The 18,297-nt window shown below is 49.3% G+C and overlaps 1 protein-coding gene across 6 annotated transcripts in view; it reads right to left on the bottom strand.

Annotated features, from left to right (window-relative positions):
• The window catches only part of POU2F3 (POU class 2 homeobox 3), an 85,477-nt gene that overhangs the window by 64,005 nt on the left and 3,175 nt on the right, over positions 1-18,297 (bottom strand). For 4 of the 6 annotated variants that reach the window (XM_010356986.2, XM_010356989.2, XM_030917204.1 and 1 more), the window contains exon 2: positions 15,108-15,176. In XM_010356986.2, the coding sequence (XP_010355288.1) occupies positions 15,108-15,176 (69 nt within the window). Of the gene's footprint in view, positions 1-15,107; positions 15,177-15,427; positions 15,540-18,297 lie in introns of all 6 variants that reach the window. The other 2 variants (XM_030917202.1, XM_030917203.1) reach the window with 1 other exon arrangement.

The following is an 18,297-nucleotide window of genomic DNA, read 5'->3' as shown; positions in this document are numbered from 1 at the left end:
TTTTTCACTTCTGCCTGGTAAACAATGCAGAGAACATTCGGCAACAGGGCTGAGCCTCTCCCATTTCTGATTCTCTTCTCACCAGCTCCGCTTTCCAGTATAACCCAGTAAGACTTCCAGTGACACTACAGGACCACTTGGCACCTTGCTGGCACTTTCTGAGAGAGCAACCATTCAGCTACTGGGACCTTGGAAGCATTCCTGAGCAGCTAGCCACCAGAGCAAATGGAGAAGCTTCCAGCGTGGTCATTTAAACCAGCCCAGAACAAGTTTTTTCCAGGATGCCCCCAGACATTATGCCTACCTTTTTTGGTACTTGAGATTCATCCAAGGAATTGGGAAGTGTGGCCTAATGGTCAGAGTTCTGTCTAGAAAACACACAGTAAACTGGGTTCTAGGGTCACTTTGGAGGCTGTTTTATGCTCAACTTTGACAAGTGGCTTAATCTCTGTAGCCTTCCATTTCCTCTAAACATTATATTAAAACAAAAAGTTGCTGTCTCCATTCCTGCCACCTCCTTCATAGGAGTGAGGAAATATCCAGGAGGAGCCTCAAAGCAATCCTTGAAGCCACCTGAAGAACAGGACCCAGGAGGCCCTGTGAGGGACTGTGCGAAGAGCACTGCTTTAGGAGTTGGGAGGTCTGAGTCTTATTTCTCCACTAGCTGGAAGTACTGGGTCAAGCCAGGGTGTGGATAGCAAATGCAAAGGCGCAGTAGGTGTGCAAGCCATGCCCATCACTAATGGATCCTGGCTTTCCCCTTTTCTTCCCTAAACTCAGACATCACTAATGGATCCTGGCTTTCCCTTTTCCTTCCCTAAACTCAGACATCACTAATGGATCCTGGCTTTCCCTTTTCCTTCCCTAAACTCAGGGCTCACCGACCATTAGAGATGACCAGAATTAGTGCTCCTGAAGACACTCACTTGCTACTCCAAGACTGGATGATCTGTTAGGTTCTCTCCATTCCTGACAGTCTGTGGATTGGGGAGTTTTCATGGTTTAAAGCTCCTACCTCTCTACGCAGAGAAGAGTCAACGTGACCAACCTCAGGGTTTCCTTGCGATGTGGCCTATAGGGCATCCTAACGACTTTCCTTCACATGCACAGTCACGAAATCAAACCCTGAAGCCTGCTCTCTAGGCTGGTCCCACAGATACCAGGAGGCCAGGGCCATGCCACAGGGGGCAGAGGGGCTCTGTTGCACCCGCCTTTGCTACAGAGGAGCCCAGCATTCCCCCAGCTTCCCCCTGCAATTTTTCATGTCATTTTTTGAGAAAGGGAAGGTTCCTCACCAAGGTCTCCTTGCTCATTAGGAAATACAATCCACATTTCTTCTCAGTTTCAGCAATAGGTGAGGCACTCTGGGCTTCCCATGCAACAGGAGATCCTTGCCTCAATCCCATCCCCTGTTGGCCACACACTGATGCTGCAGTCATGGAGCCAGGGGCAAAAGTGGCAGCATGGTCTGGGCTAAGCAGAAGGACCATCCTGAGCAGACGGGATCAGGTTCCAGAAAAAAGTGTCCAGGCACTCAGGCCACTGCTGCAAGGAACGGGGCCAGAAGATCCAAGTTCCCCATCAAAACCTTGACTCATAGTCCCCTGGCCTTGGAAAAATAGTAAAAGTCCAACTTCAAAGGAAGTTAAATAAGAGCTCTGTTCTAGTTGCACCCAAAAACACATCTCAGAGAAACGCCGCACCCAGACGCTCTTTTTCTATCAGAGCTGTTTTGTGCTAGAGAGGAACCAGAGACTCCTAGTTCTGGACCCACCATTTACAGGTAAGGAAACTGAGTCCCAGAAAGGACAAGCCATGTGCTAAAGGTCACGCAACCAGCAAATAGCAATGCAGGGACAAAATCTCTGAGCTCCAATGCCCAGACTTGACTCTGTCCACGACAGCCCATGGGGTTCTTTTGACATTGATTCCAGACCAGCTCTGCTCCAGCCCTACCCCAGCCTTGCCAGAGGAAGGGGCTCAGAGAGGTTTAAGGTAATTAAGAGTCCAAGGGGCTCTTCCCTAGTCCTCTCCCCCAGGCTGAGGAAACTGGGGGTGAGAAGGGGTAGGGAGCGAAAGAGCAGGGGGAGCTACCAGAGGCGCAGGATTCGGTTGGGCGCTGGCTCTCACACGGGCACAAAGATGTGCTCAGTGCAGCTCAGAGGGGTGCGTGTGGAGTGAGAAAGCTTACACCTAGAGATGCGATCTCACATTTGTAAAACAACTCACACTTTTGAAAACTGCTACAGATACTCTCATTTCATTCATTCCTCACAATGCGTCTTACACATCAGGAAACTGAAGCTGGAAGAGGTTATGTAACTTGCCCAAGGTCATTTGCTCCAGAGCTGGAGCGAAAGAACTCAGATCTCCAAGTTCTGGCCCCAAGGTCCATGTGCTGGCCACCAAAATGCATGGTTCATTTGCACCAAAATGCCTGGTTCAAATGCAGTTGTTCTTTCTTTTCTTTTTTTTTTTTTTTTGAGGCGGAGTCTCGCTCTGCTGCCTAGGCTGGAGTGCAGTGGCCAGATCTCAGCTCACTGCAAGCTCCGCCTCCCGGGTTCACGCCATTCTCCTGCCTCAGCCTCCCAAGTAGCTGGGACTACAGGCGCCTGCCACGTCGCCCGGCTAGTTTTTTGTATTTTTAGTAGAGACGGGGTTTCACCATGTTAGCCAGGATGGTCTCGATCTCCTGACCTCGTGATCCGCCCGTCTCGGCCTCCCAAAGTGCTGGGATGACAGGCTTGAGCCACCGCGCCCGGCCGGTTGTTCTTTCTTTTGCAGCATACTTTCATGTCCATTTCTTATTTGATCCTCACTCTGCCTGTGAGGTCTGCAGGGCCGAATTACAGAAATCCTGTGTTACCACTGAGTAAAGTGAGGCTCAGCGGGGTCAGGGCTTATCAGAGAGTGGAGAAACCATGTCCTTTCCATGACATGGTGCGATGCTGCCAGGGTCACACTCTCCCCTCCTCTCTAGAGCGGTGTCCCCAGGGCTGGAGTGAAGGGGAAAGGTGCACTCAGAGGCCCTGAGAACAGAGCAAAAACCCGTGTGGAGGAGCCAGTGAGAGGCTAGAGCCACAGGACCCCAGGCCAGGGTCACAGAGAGCCCCTGAAAGTGAGAATCGAAGGGTATGGTGACCCCGAGATACGGCAGCAGCAGGTCACCTGGTGCTGGGACACTTCTGAGGGAAGGGCGGTAGGGAGAGGGGAAGCTTTGTCCAAGCAAAGAACAAAAGAGCAGAATGGAACAAAACAAAAGCAAAGGACAGAGGACCTGTTTCAGGGGCAGGGAAAGGGTCCTAAGGTAACGTGGGTCTTGAATTCCCGCTGTGACCTTGGGAAAATAATCCCCCTTCTCTGACCCCGGTCTCCTCCCCTATAAAATAGGAAAATAGGACAAGATCAGAGAATTTTCAAGCATTTTGGCAGCAGAACACTGTTTTCAAATAATAAGGATTAATTAGTAGCTGACATTTATTGAGCATTTACAACGCACCAAGCTTTATAGTAAACATTTTATACACATGACAGTATTTAATCCTCACAACTACCCTATGAGTGGGTGTTCTTATTATCCCCATTTTACAGATGAGGAAACTTGAGGCTCAGAATGGTTAATTACCTCGCCTAAGGTTACTGATTAATAAATCACTGAGTAGAGACTCAAACCCACATCTGCCTACCAGCAAAGGCTGTCCATACTACACCATGGTATCTCCAAATGAAACCTCATATGAAGTTGCTGCAGAAACTCAAGGGGAAAAAAGGACTTTTAGGTCTTCTGGAACTATAACATCTAGTCTCAGTGAATCTGCCTCATCTCTTAGCACTGGGTCCTGGGAGGAGGAGGTGCTTCCACCAGCTCCCTCCCCTTCTTCCTGCCACATTCCTACTTCCTAAGAAGCAAAGATAAACTTGAGTTAGGATCAACACGAGGAGCCCACAGTGGGTTGATGTGACAGATGCATCTCCCTGGGTGGCAGAGTGGGCTTCTTGTCGGGTGACAGTCACTGAAGCATGCTTCCAACTCGAGAGTCCTGGACGTGTGTGGACACAACAGTGTGCTGACCACGAGTGAATTCATAGGCAAGCCTTCCTGGGAAACAGGCCATATTCCTAATTGAGGCTCCCTGGAGTGGCTGCTGGTCACAGCACCCACCATGTGGACACTTTGTCCTCCTGATACTAATAATAGCAAATAGCATTATCATCCGGCAGGCGCTCTTCTAAGTGCTTTACAAATGTTGACTCGTGTAATCCTCACAGCAGCACTATGAGGTAGAGACTATCATTACCCCTGTTTTATAAAGGAAGAAACTGAGCAGATAGCCTTTAAGTAACTACCCCAGGGTCAGAGCAGAGGAGCCCTTCTTAACACATTAGAGACACTCGGGGGTGCAGCAATTCACACTGCTCAAAGAGCCTTACAAATACTAACTGATGTGTGAAAGGATTAGAGTGTTCACAGATCCCAGCATCTCAGCTGGAAGTTGTTTTAGAGACCCTCAGATTCAGACCCTTCATCTTATGCACAAACTCGGGCCCAAAGAGGGACGGTAACTCAGGTGAGGTCGCAGGTTCGTGATAAAGATGAGTCCAGAATCCATCTGTCCTCACACTTCCTTGGCCAAACAAGAAAGTGCAGGGATTATTCCCCAGTCTTGCTGAGAGACAACCTGAGATGATCCATCCAAGGTCACCAGAGGGAGGAAGGCATGAACTCAGCCCCAGAACTCACTCAGTGGTCCTTCCCATGAACTCAGATGGCCTCAGGACACCGAGGGGCTAAATGGAGCCCAGGCGCAGGAAGGGACAGAGACCCAGCCGGCTCTCCTGTGAGGCAGAAGTTATTACTCCCAGCCCAGCGCAGACTCCTCCAACCACCCCTAGCTCTCCGGGGCCTGTGGAGATGGGGTGGGAAGGGAGCCAGTCAAGTACACACCTCCCTTTGATAACTTGGAGCCCTGGAGCCGACATTTGCCAGCAGGCTTAACCCCTTTTGTCCATACTTCCCTCCTCAAGAAAACCTTAATCATCCTCATTTGAATTTCAAATGACCTCTCCCCCTCCCCACCCCAACAGGCTTTGAGGCAGGGATATGGAAATTCACCCTGCAGTATGGAAATCATCGCCCTATGCAAATTGGGCGCCGAGACCCCATCGTCATAGCAACCACCCAGTTTCCTCTCCTTTCTGCACCTCTCTGGGCTCTGGCTTAGATTTTTGTTCCTTTTTCCAGCCCAAGCAGCTGAAGGGAAGGCAAGCCCCCTACTGGGGCAGGTGGAGTGTCCCCAGCTGAGGTGCCCATTGGGGTCCAGATATGCCAGGCTACCGGCCCACACCTCTCTTACAAACCTGGACTGGGCACCACCCAGGCAAGGCCAACCGCTGGTTTTTCTGGCTGGGCTAAGCCAAGGGTGGGCTAGGCTGTGGTGGGGAAGACTGGGAGAGTCTGGGGGAGACCATGAGGCCCCCAGAGGTGGCAGGCAGGAAAGGAGACACATGGGGGGCTTTGGTGGTGCCAGTGGTAGGAGATGAAAGGCAGTGCGTGGAACCTGTATGTAAAATGCCATGCAAATGAACACCTATTATTTTTTGAGTCAACAACAGCACTGATGCTTTTGGGAGATGCCTGCAGCTGTTTCCCATGCTCCTGGCTTGGCACAAAGGCCTGCCCTCCCTGAGTCTCCCAGGGATCTGCTGTTACCCCAGGAGCGCCCACCAGCAAGCTCACCAGTTCAGGGAGGGCCCAGATGGGCACTTTGAACTCTTGGTGTCTGAAGCCCATAGGAATGAAACCTAGCCACTTATGAGGGCTCTGGTCACACATCCTGCCCTGTCCTGCCAGACCCCCCAGGCTCCAATGTGGGAGAACCCCAGAAGCCCCTGCTGGGGTGACTTCATGATGCTTTCCTTTTAAGTACTCTCAGCTTGACTCTGGCCCTCTTCCTCCAAATCAAAGCCTGTGGGGAGTGGGGATGAGAGGAGGGGCCCCTCCCTTTCCGCTTTCCACTTCTTCGCCTCCTAGACAGTCCTGGGGTGGGTCATCCTGCGCCAGTCTTTCCGGGGGGAAGTGGTCTCCACAGACCCATGACAAATGCTGGCCCCAAACTCCAACTTGTCATCTCCTCTGCAACTCCCGTAGTTTCACAAACTTCCTCAAGGACCCAATTCTGCCTTGAAAGAACAAACTCGACCAGCAAAGAGACTGCCTCCAGGTGCACCCCACACTCTGGGGTCTGAAATGTATGTCTGTTTGTCTATGCAGGTGCTTGGGGGCTGGGTTGGGACAGACTGTAGCTGCACATCAGTTGCCTGGGTTCTGGCTGCTCCTCAAGGCCCTAAGACTTGTTCCAATTTGGTTGCTCATTTCTTTCTAAATTCTTTTTCCACTTTTTCAGGACTTTTCCACACTCAGGTGTTCATTGCCCTAATCGTTTCTGGGGGAGGAAGGTGAACCCAAGGTACAAAAGGGACTTACTCCCAGCTTGGGGCTGGGGGAGTCTGCAATTTTGGATGCCTTAGTGAAGGGTTGAGGCCCAGAAAGCTGCAGTGGCCTGAGTCTCTGGATGCTGCTCAGTCTTCCAGTCTGCAGGGTAGGTGGGTATCATGCTACCCCGGACAGCAAAGGACAGACTGGGACCTCCCTCTCCTGCTGGGTCCCCCATCATCATCCCCCAACATCTCTAGGGAGGGAGTGAGAGGAATGGTAAGGAGGTCATAAGAAGATGTACCAGGGTCAGGTGGAGCATTGCTCACAGAGGCCACAGGAAAGAGACTTTCTAATACACAACACAAACTCCACTAAGGTAGTGCACCGCAAGGCATGAGCCACCGCGCCCAGACAGCTACCATTGTCTTATGTCCTCTGTCCCTGGTTCTCCACGTTGACTCCCAGTCTTCCTACCACCATCTTTAGGTAGAAAGTCCCCGCAACGACCAAAGCTGGTCTGTGCACTGTGGAGGTCCGGGACCAGATACAGACAAACAGTGATTATAAGAAGTTAGAAATGTTGGCTGGGTGCGGTGGCTCACACCTGTAATCCTAGCACTTTGGGAGGCTGAGGTGGGCGGATCACCTGAGGTCAGGAGTTCGAGACCAGCCTGGCCAACATGGTGAAACTCCATCTCCACTAAAAATACAAAAATTAGCCAGGCATGGTAGCACATGCCTGTAGTCCCAGCTACATGGGAGGCTAAGGCAGGAGAATTGCTTGAGCCCAGGAGGTGGAGGTTGCAGTGAGCCAAGATCATGCCACTGCACTCCAGCCTGGGTGACAGAGCGAGACTCCATCTTAAAAAAAAAAAAAAAAAAAAAATTAGAAATGTTAATAGCACATCTAGGCACTCCATCAGTGGGCCTCCAGCTGAATTGTGTGTGAGCCCATTTGGGTGCTGTTGAGTAGGCATGGTAAGTGCAAGCTGCATGCTGTTGGGCACAGCACAGTAGGTCTGGGTACTTGTCTGTGACAGGCTGGAAATACAAACACTGGTCCTCCTCCCAGACTGTTTGAGAAGCAGTGCTCTAAGGAACAACTACACACAAACTAAGGGAACTCTGGGTGGTAAAAGATGGCTCATGGATGCCTCCCGCACCAGGCTCCCTCTCCTTTTTCCCCTTTTACGTTGGACAGAAAAGGAGTCCATGTTCTACTGGGGGCTGCAAAGGTGGCAACAGGGGTCGAGGGGTGACCATTTCCTTAAGGAGATCTCCAAGAGGAAGAGGGACTGGTGCCGGGCAGGGCTAGCCCAGCTCCTCATGGCTCATCTGAACCATACAATCCTGCCCCCTCTGCTTACCCTAGTCCTGGGTGTTGGCTGGGGAATCTATGGATGAGAAAGTGTCTATAGTTGTAAGTCATGGTACAGATGTGAGCTGCTGCTGTGGCTGTTTTATTGGATAAAGTTCTATGAGTGCTGGAGGCAGAGAAGCAACTCCTGGCTGTTCTCCTGCTATCTCTGGCACATGGAGCCACAGTCTAAGGCTGAGTGGTGAATCAGTACCTACTAATTTCCCTGTCACAGAAAGGAGAAACAAGGTGGAGTGGGAGCCACTCTGAGAAGGGCAGAACAAGGCCAGGTACGGAGGCTCATGCTTGTAATCCCAGCACTTTGGGAGGGCGATGCGGATGGATCACTTGAGGTTAGGAGTTTGAGACCAGCCTGGCCAACATGGTGAAACCCCATCTCTACTAAAAATACAAAAATTAGCCGGGCATAGTGGTAGGCGCCTGTAATCCCAGCTACTGAGGAGGCTGAGGCAGGAGAATCACTTAAACCTGGGAGGCGGAGGTTGCAGTGAGCCGAGATCATGCCATTTTACTCCAGCCTGGGCAACAAAGCAACACTCCATCTCAAAAAAAAAAAAAAAAAAAAAAAAAAGGCAGAACAACAGGTATGGGCTTATGCAGCAGCATGAGGGTCTTAGGTGAGAGATAAGAAAGGACTTCCAGGCACTGAGGATGGCATCCTGTAGTAATAGGCAGCCAAGGCCAGGCACAGTGGCTCACACCTGTAATCCCAGCACTTTGGGAGGCCAAGGAGGGTGGATCATGAGGTCAGGAATTCAAGACCAGCCTGGCCAAAATGATGAAACCCTGTCTCTACTAAAAATACAAAAAATTAGCTGGATGTGTGGCACACACCCTATAATCTCAGCTACTCGGGAGGCTGAGGCAGGAGAATTGCTTGAACCCGGAAGGCAGAGGTTGCAGTGAGCTGAGATCGCGCCACTGTACTCCAGCCTGGGCAACAGAGCAAGTCTCTGTCAAAAAAAAAAAAAAAAAAAAAAAAAAAGAAAAGGCAGCCAAGAGAAAATGTGGGATTGGTTTTCTTAGAGATATAAAATAGACAAAAAATAAGTCTCCAAGAAAGTAGCTTCTCTCATTTTCCAGGGATGGGTTTGAAATGTCTCCAAAAGAAGAGAGAGACATGGACTAGATGTCCTCTCAGGAATTCATAGCAGGAATATCAGGACCCCCTCGATGTCTGGGGGGCTACGGTTTCATTCCTCTCTTCCAGAGAGGTGAGGGATGGAGCCAGTACAGACAGAGGTGCAGACCCTAGAGGCCACCTAGCCCACCGCTTCATTTTATTCCTGCACTACCCATCTCCTTCTATTACGATGAGGAAATTCAAGTCCTGGGCACAAGTGCATGCAGGACTTAATGATGGACTTTGAAAATTGTACACCATCACACAAATACAGTTCAGACTTGCTCTGTCATTTAATCATAAAAAGGGAGGGAGTGTGTGTGTATGTGTGTGTGTGCACGCGTGCACACATGCTCACACATGTGCTTCATCTAGAGATGGTTGTCAGCTGGGCATGGTGGCTCACACATGTAATCTCAGAATTTTGGGAGGCCATGGTGGGAGGATTGCTTCAGGCCAGGAGTTCGAGACCAGCTTGGGCAACATAGCAAGATCCCGGCTCTACAAAGAGATAATTTTTAAAAATTAGGCATAGTGGTGCACACCTGTAGTCCCAGTTACTCCAGAGGCTGAGACAGGAGGATCACTTGAGCATAGGAGTTCAAGGTTGTGGGGAGCTGTGATCACCCTACCATACTCTAGTGTAGGTGACAGAGTGAGACCCTGTCTTTTTTTTTTTTTTTTTTGAAATAGAGTTTTGCTCTGTCTCCCAGGCTGGAGTGCAGTGGCGCCATCTCGGCTCACTGCAACTTCCGCCTCTTGGGTTCAAGCAATTCTCCTGCCTCAGTCCCCTGAGTAGCTGGGATTTCAGGTGCCCGCCACCACATCCGGCTAATTTTTTGTATTTTTAGTGGAGACAGGGTTTCACCATCTTGGCCAGGCTGATCTTGAACTCCTGACCTCGTGATCCACCCGCCTCGGCCTCCCAAAGTGCTGGGATTACAGGCGTGAGCCACTGCGCCTGGCCGAGACCCTGTCCTGAAAGAATAAAATAAATAAAAATGGTTGTCAAGTACTTCCTAGATTTCTCCTGTCCTCTCTGCCATTTTAAGAATAGTTTTATTAATATTTGGACTGAAAAATCACACTCACCCCTAAAAGTCTTCTGCCCATTCCTACGTGGAACCTCACCTCTCAGTTGCCATTTCCAGCTTGTTTTCTTGGGGAGGCAGCAGGGTCTCATTCTTTCTTTGGGACCTTATGAGAATCACTACCCTCCTGTGCCGCAGTTGTGCTTCCCTCTAAAATCATGTCCGTGCCTTCTGAAAGCCATGCGGAAAATCCGCAGGGTTAGGTGGGGAGACTTTCTGCAAAGGGTCCCCAAACAGCTGACTCGCCTCTGAGGTCCTTCTGCAGGGTGGGGCTGATGTTAGTCATTCCTCCTCATAGACAAGACAGTGGAGGCCAGGGAGGAAGGGCAACAGGAAGGGCTGACAAAGCCCAGTCCCCTCCCTCATCTCTAGCTTCCCCCTTTCCCCCCTGGGCTTCCCTCTTGGAGTCTTTCCTTCACAGATCTCTAAGCAGAGCAAAGGTGCCAAGGCACTTGCCCTATAGTCATCTGGGCTTGAAGCCCCACCCCGGCCCTACCCCTGCCAAATGACAACTGAGCCTAAGGGTTATGAGGGTGGGGAGTTGGTGGGGACTTGGCTCCCCTCTGGCCCCTCTGTGCCATCCTCCATAATTTTGCTACCATTGTCTTGTCTTTTTTTTGAGACCAACTCTCGCTCTGTTGCCCAGGCTGGAGTGCAGCAGCGCCATCTCGGCTCACTGCAACCTCCGCCTCCTGGGTTCAAGTGATTCTCCTGCCTCAGCCTCCCGAGTAGCTGGGATTACAGGCACGTACCATCACGCCTGGCTAATTTGTGTATTTTTAGTAGAGATGGGGTTTCACCATGTTGACCAGGTTGGTCTTGAACTCCTGACCTCAAGTGATTCGCCTGCCCTGGCCTTCCAAAGTGCTGGGATTACAGGCATGAGCCACCGCGCCCGGATAGTTACCATTGTCTTATGTCCTCTGACCCTGGTTCTCCACATTGACTCCCAGTCTTCTTACCACCATCTTTAGGTAGAAAGTCACTAGAAAGATTCAGGCTTAGTTCTGTCATTCTCTAGGTATGGGAACTTGGGGAAAGTAGCTAAGGTTCTTTCTCATCACCAGCCTCCATTTCTCCATCTGTGAAGTGGGCTGATAGTACTTACTCTCATAGAGTTGTTGTAAAGGCCAAATGCATGAAGTATTTGAGAACACCCTTACAGACATATGTTGTCACTGTTATCCAGGCAGTCACGAATTCCTGTACTAGAAGGACAACTCCTTGAGGACAGGGGTGCTCTTCATCTGAGCCCAGGATCTGCCACCAAGTCATCCTCCAAAGATGTCGGTTATACAACTACAAGCTATGTCAGAGAAGAGGATCAGAGCCTAAACAGAGAAGACAGCTGAGGGTGTCAGAGGAGAAAAGACTGAAAGGGAAGCTGGAAAGAAAGGAATGGGGAGAAAACCAGAAAAAAGGATGGAGAGAGAGAGAGAGAGCTCAGAGCTGAGGAAACCTGCACAAAAATGCAAGATCCTGGAAACAGATGGAAAGAATTGTGAAAAGCAGAACTGTGCACACATCCTTTAAAATTCAGCCCTTAGAGATTATCTAGTCCAAACCTCGACTATGTGGGGAGGAAAATAAAGGTCCACGTGGGGAAACGCTTGCCAAGATAATATGCAGGGAGTTAATGGCAGACCCAGGATAAGAGTCTGATAGAGTCAGACAAGGCCAAGTTTGATTTCTGGCTATAAGCTGTGTAATATTGGGTAAGTCAGTTTCTCACTCTGAGCTGCGGTTTCCTCATCAATGAAAATGGGGTTAATCATGTCTCTATCTCATAGCCTTATTGTAAGAATTAAATGAGATGCTGTAAATAAAGTTGCCTACATGTGCCTGCTGGGGGAGGAGGCTCTGTGAATGTTATGATCTCTCCCTCCTTCTTCCTGACCCTCTGTTCTTTCCTGCTTTGTGATTGAGGCAATGATGTGACCAGCATGGTCAAAAGTCACAGGGTTAGCCACATCTGTACTTGGGGGCTGTCAGTTACAGACCTGGGGGCTTTTGAAATGTGGGCGAGGCTATATTCTCATCAACCACCTAAATGAGAACAGAAAAAAATTGTTGTCAGCCTCAAGGGTGGAGAAAAGTCCCAGCGCGGTGGCTCCTGCCTGTAGTCCCAGCTACTTGGCAGGCAGAGGCAGGAGAATCCCTTGAGCCGGGAGTTCGAGGCTGCAGTGGCCATGACTGTACCACTGCACTCCAGCCTGGGCGACAGAGGGAGACCCTGTCTCAAAAAAAGAAGTGGAGGAAAAGTAACAACAGTTAAGGAAGGACAGAAAAGCGGATAGTTCAGAAATCTAGAAAGAGGAAAGAGTACCGAACAGGGGCTCTGAGCTTTGGCTGGTCCCTTGTGCTGCTGCAAAGACATTCTGAGTTCTCGGGCAGCTTATTCTTCATCTATGCCTTGGCTTCCTCACCGGCCAAAGAAAGGAAAAGATGTGCCACCCGGCCAGGTCTCCACCAGCCGAGGTCTGTGTCCGGCCCTGAGAATGCTCTCCTGGGCATTCCTGACCAGTGCAGATGGGGAAATTTACCTCCCTTTCCCAGCTCCTACCCCCAGTACCCCTTAGGGATTTCACACAGCAAAGGGGGTGCTTTCAGGGAGCTGGGGCTTTCTAACTCACCTCTGTTTATAGTTCCTTTAAAACCCAGAGACAAACCACCCCTTAATTCATGCACTACTAAGAAGGTGAATCTGCCTTTTAAAATCCAAAGGAAGCCATTAAACCAAGTTGGTAACCATTGTGACTCATAATAAGCTTTCTTCTGTAAAAAAATGAGTCAGAACGACTTTCCAGGAAGTTTGGTTACTTTAATTAGCCACCTCTTTCTTCTTGCCCTTAAACACATGCAGTAATTTGAAGATCACCTAAGTATTGATGCTACCAGCCAGGAGCCCTGAAGTGAAAGATCTACTGGTGGTAGTAAAGTTCCAGACATCACGGGCTCCTTGGAGCTGAACAGGCACCTGTGCAGAATCCTTTCCTAAATGGTGAAGGGAACAAACCAACCTTCTGGGCTGACGCACTGGCCTGAGTAAAGCGGGGAATGATCCAGAAATACTCAGCAGCGAAGCCCATCTGTATATTCCAGAATCTTAATGATGATCACAGCTGCCATGTACCAAGCACTGTTCTAAGGAATTGAGACACCATCTCAAATAACTCTCAACCCACTCTCTAAGTTGGGCATTAATTTTCCCCCTTTACAAAAAGGACAAGGATAAATTTTCAGGTCATGCAGCCAGTAAGCAGTGGAGCTGCGAATTTTATCCCAGGTCTGTTTGATTCTAGATCCATACTCTTCAAAGGTCATCCATTCCTACCTCCTAGGGAGGCAAAGTGGCTGGTCTAAGGTCATATATTGAATTGGCGGTATCCCTGGATAAGAGACAGATTCTGAAGGTCTTAGTCGATGTCTGGATTCTTTCTCTCTTAACCTACTTTATATATAGCTCCCAGACAGGAAGTCAGAATTTGCTCAGATTGACCATAACACACTTACCTTCCTAAGCCCCAACAGGATCTGAACTCCCTCCCTTTCCTGGCTCCTCTTTCAGGGTTCTGTGTGGCTCATTCTCACTCCTAACACTATTACCCTGACTTGGTCACAGTAACAGAACACCAGTGCAAGCTGGTTATGTGTGGTCTTCTTCCCATGTGGACACTCCCTTAGCTGTGTCCCCACACACCTGGGCAATGGGCCCCAGGTAAACAGAGTTGGCTCCAGTCAGCCTGCTTCCAGAAAAGGGCAATCCAGCTTCTCTGGATCATGGCTCCTGGGCTGATTTTTATCTAGGGAAGGGTGTCAGTGTCGGGACTGTATCTATCACTCTGTAGCTGATCTAAGTTTAAAGTCTTGCTCAGGTTTTTGAGATAAAAGGGAATCTTCTTCTCAACTGGGAAGAACAGGTGCCCCTCTCCACAGACCCTTAGTAAAAGATACTCTGCTAAATAATCAATTGAAACATAAGTGTGACCGGCCCACATTCTCCTTGGTCTAGCTGCCTCTGTACATATGCACAGCAAAATAGAAAGATTGTAGTTTGATGTGTATTGCTACCCGTGCAAGGAAACACTGTTTCAGTATTAAACTGGGAAGCAGAAAAGTTTATGGCAAATGCATACTGTGGATGCCCTCCCCACCAAGACCCCCAATTATCTTGTCCCTGACAAAAATCTCATAGCTTCAAGAATGGAACTAGACTGCTCTAAAAGATTTGAAAAAGATTTTAGCTCTGGGGGACATTGATTCTCTTCCATTTCTAATTTCTCTGTCTCTAATGATCCAGATGAAAGACTAATTGAGGTCTGGTTGGAATGCTATTAAAGTTATTTGGTGGTGTTACAATTTATACTCATCTTTAAGTTCTTTTTAATTATATGGAGCTTTCAAAGCAAGGCTTGGACTATGGAGGTAAAAATAGAGAGCTATGAAACTTTCTTTTTTAATTCTTCTTTGTTTCTCTCACCTTTTTTTGACATGGTCCAGCCTCAAACTCCTAGGCTCAAGGAATCCTCCCACCTTGGCCTGCTGACTAGCTGGGACTACTGACATCCTTTCTCTTCTTTACAAAGCAAAGTCATCTCCAGGCACCAAGTCTTCCTCTCTGAGCCTATTTGCCACCCACATGCACATTATTTGGAAGAGAAACATTTGTACACAGGCCTCTTTGGTTAGTGCCTTGAGGAGCACTGTCAAGGTATCTGGGGCTAAAAGGCCCTGGTTCCCATCTAAGACAGACAGGTTCTGCCTCTGCCAGTCACAGCAGTTGGGAACACAGCTGCTCCCGAACCTTTTTGGTTTTGTTCTGTTTTAAAGTATCTGGTCTCTTCCTAGCCTAGTTCCAGAGGTTTTGTTCCACTGTGGACCAATATCTACTGTTCAAAGGCTCCAGAATCATATCCCATGTCCTCAGGGAATTCACTTAGTTCCTAAGACCGAGCTTTAGGGTCTGGATGGCTGAAAGACCAAGCAAGAAGAGACACCAGTTGTTCGACAATTCCCAACAACTCTCTTCCCCCCACCCCCTGCATTCCTGCTCCATCCCCTAGAAGAGAAGACCCTTACCTGGCTCCACCTGGCTGAGAGTGTTGCGAGCATCCGTGGAATCAGCTACATCCCCACTCATCTTGATATCTACAGGGAAAACACAACTGATTTTAATAACAGGTCACAATTTTTCTTGCTATGACATATGTGGCTTTAACTAAATAGCAAAGATGAATGTGTAATTACAACAACCATCAGACTTTCAAATTCCTGATTCCCGAACATACAACCATTAGAATATTCATAAGCTTGGGGGCACGGATCCCCTCCTCCCATGCTCTCCTCCTCTCCTTGCCTTTCTCTTCCCCTTTCCCCGGTGCCACTGCAGGGTCTCTCACCTTTTGCATCATTCATGGCCACTTGCTTCTATCACCAGGACTCAGTTGGTAAAAATTTAACAAGGGGGTGGAGGGGACACTTCCCATTTCCAACACTCGTTTCCTTTGGGATCTGAAGAATTTATTTTATTTTTAAATAGTGAAAGAATTATCCCTCCCCGCCTGCCTCCCCAGCTCTGTTTCCCTTAATAACCCCATCCTGGAAGGTAAAAGTGCCCTTAAACCAAGGTTCGCCCTTCTCACCTTTCTTCCCAGGTCCTGCCTGGGTTCTCTGGTCTCAGAGGTCAGCCCACTGTCTGGGGATCAAGCCCTAGCTCCTGTGTTGTTCTCCTTGGAGATCCTGTCCTTCAGGGATCCTTACCTTCTCTCCTACTCCTTCAACTGGCTCAGTGAGAAAGGGATGGCAGCGGGTCAGTGCCCCACAGAAAGAGAATACCTACACCAAGCCCCTGGCTCAGTCCCCGAGTCCTGCTGGTCCAGCGTCTCTGCCCTGCTTCATTTCAATAAATTAAGCATTTACCCTTAACAGACAGCTGCCACCACCTATGTGGGAGGCCCCTAAGTCTCCTCTTGGGGCTAGCAGGGGGAAGAAAAGAGGCAACTTTGAACCAACTCACTCTCTCTCTCTGCTCCTCTCCTTATTAAACCACCCAAAGACTGAAGCCTTAAAGACAGAAGAATATTTTATTCAAATCATGTTGACCCCCGCACTCCCCCTTCTCTGGGGCAGCACTTTAACTCTTTCGAACCAGATAAAGTCTTGGCAAGCCAATTTGCATACTTGGCTCCCCAGCCAATCCCAGTCAAGCAGGCAGTCTTAATTTGCATCAGGTAATCAGGCAGTTGGCAGTCTGGACGCCCAGGTCTGGAGATGATCAGGATGAGGAAAAAGGGTAGACCTATGCCCCAGGGAAAGAGGGGAGAAAACTTACTTTTCCTTTTTTGTGTGTGTGAGGAATAATGTGTGCGGCTCGGCTGAGGTGGACACCACCTCCGGAGTGTGGCAGCTTTGATGCCAAAACAAGCCAGAGATGGGGGATCCAAAGATTTAGAGCCTAGAATACCCCAGAAGTAGGGGAGAAAGTAAGGAGTCACTGTGGTTTAAGGAGTTTTTCAAGACCAGCCAAATTGAGGGAAGACTCCAAGGTAAACACTCAGAGCTCCATGGAACCCTCCCCAAACAATCTACACTGCACTCTGTGGTCAGTCACAGAGCTCTAAGGAAGACCTGCCACCTTACCCCACCCCGCCACCTCCTAGTGCACGGTATTTAGGAAGGCATTTCTTGAGCCTCACCTCGATCCGCCCTGCTGCAGTCTCAAACTCTCTGTATAGTTTGCCATGCATGAATATGCAGAATAACTACTGTAGACCACCCAGACATGTTTGCAAAGGGCTTCTGCTGCCACTGGCCTTCTGTTCCAACGGGGAAACGGGCTCCCCTGTCCCACCCGTTAAGTGCTATCCACCTAGAGCTGGGCATTGCCTAACGCAGATCTGCTCAGCTCACACTTCACCATGAGGGTTCTTCAACAGTGCTGAGAAGTGGCCCTGAGTCAGAGACTGCTGGAAAGGTGCAGAGGAAGATCACCTCACTGGTGGTTTCAATTTGCTTCATCAGCACCAGGATTCAGGGCATGGGATTTGGCATCAGATAAACGTGGATTAATCTCAGTGCTATCACTAACTAGCTGGGGGACCCTAGCCACATATTCAAATGTGAATTTTCTCACCTGAAAATGAGAATAATGATACACACTTCCCAGGGTTTTTGTGAGGATTAAATGAAATACTGAATGAAAACTGCCAGGAAAGCAGTTCAGGCACAAAGTAAGCACCTAATAAATGAACTAATTAAACAGACACGTAGGCTTAGGTGCTAGTCCCCTTCCCTTCCTGCCTTCTTCTCATGCCCCTCCATTAACCCCTTGCCCCATTGCAAGGAATAGCTTTGGTCTTCTGTCTCAGCCACCATTGTAATTTGTCCTTAATCTGGGAAACCATTAGGATTCTCCAAATTCTAACTTCATAGAAAAAGTGTTCATGAGGACAGGAAAAAGTTAAGAGGCAGTGATGCTGGGAGGATGACCAGAGTCTCTGAATCAACTGATTTCAAACTCCTGACATTTAAGAAGGTAATTCTTTAGCTAAACTGTAATCTTATGCCTAGAACCCAAATTCTCCTCCAACACCCATTCTCCACATCACCTTCATCAAATACACACAGAAACTCTCATTCATCCTTTAAGTTAGCCTAAACTTTAGTCTTAATCATGTCTAAAAAGTAACTTTTAAAGGCATCAACCCCCTCCCCTCCTCATCTGCCATGATGTCTACACATCTGATGTATTCATTATGGGAGCAACAAGGTGGCACTTCAGGATTGGAGGGGCAGGGTGAGATGACCTGTCAAGCCTCTTCTTGAGTTCCATAGGATGCTAAGACACTGAGAACCTGTTCCGGTTGGGTAGGAGGCTCAGGCTGATGGGTGGGACGAGCTTTTGGGTCTCAGCCTAAAAATGGGCCAACACCGAAACTCCCTGAGACGCTGTAACCCTTCACCTGTCGGACAGCACTTGCCGGGGTGAGTGAGAGAGGTGTGGGGTGGGGCCAGGCTCCTCCGTGTTATCTCAGCCAGAGACTGAGTAGGCTCCTTGCCATCACTCCCTTCCCTGGGGAGGCTCAGCTGCTCTGTGTAAGAGCCCAGACACCAGCTGCAGACCCTCTCCTGCCCCACTCAGCACCATCACACCCTGAAGTTAATCTTGGCTTGTCCAGGAGCGGCCCCTCCTTAGACATCTGTGAACCCCCGGGAGGAAAGCTCGAGAGGCAGCGTTCCCCCCAGGCTGCAGGCTGAGGGTCCTGGACCT

The sequence above is a fragment of the Rhinopithecus roxellana genome, chromosome 15 (assembly GCF_007565055.1).
Source record: "Rhinopithecus roxellana isolate Shanxi Qingling chromosome 15, ASM756505v1, whole genome shotgun sequence".
Lineage (NCBI taxonomy): Eukaryota > Metazoa > Chordata > Mammalia > Primates > Cercopithecidae > Rhinopithecus > Rhinopithecus roxellana.
Note: the sequence above shows the minus strand (reverse complement) of the source record. Positions and strands in the feature narration are given on the sequence as shown.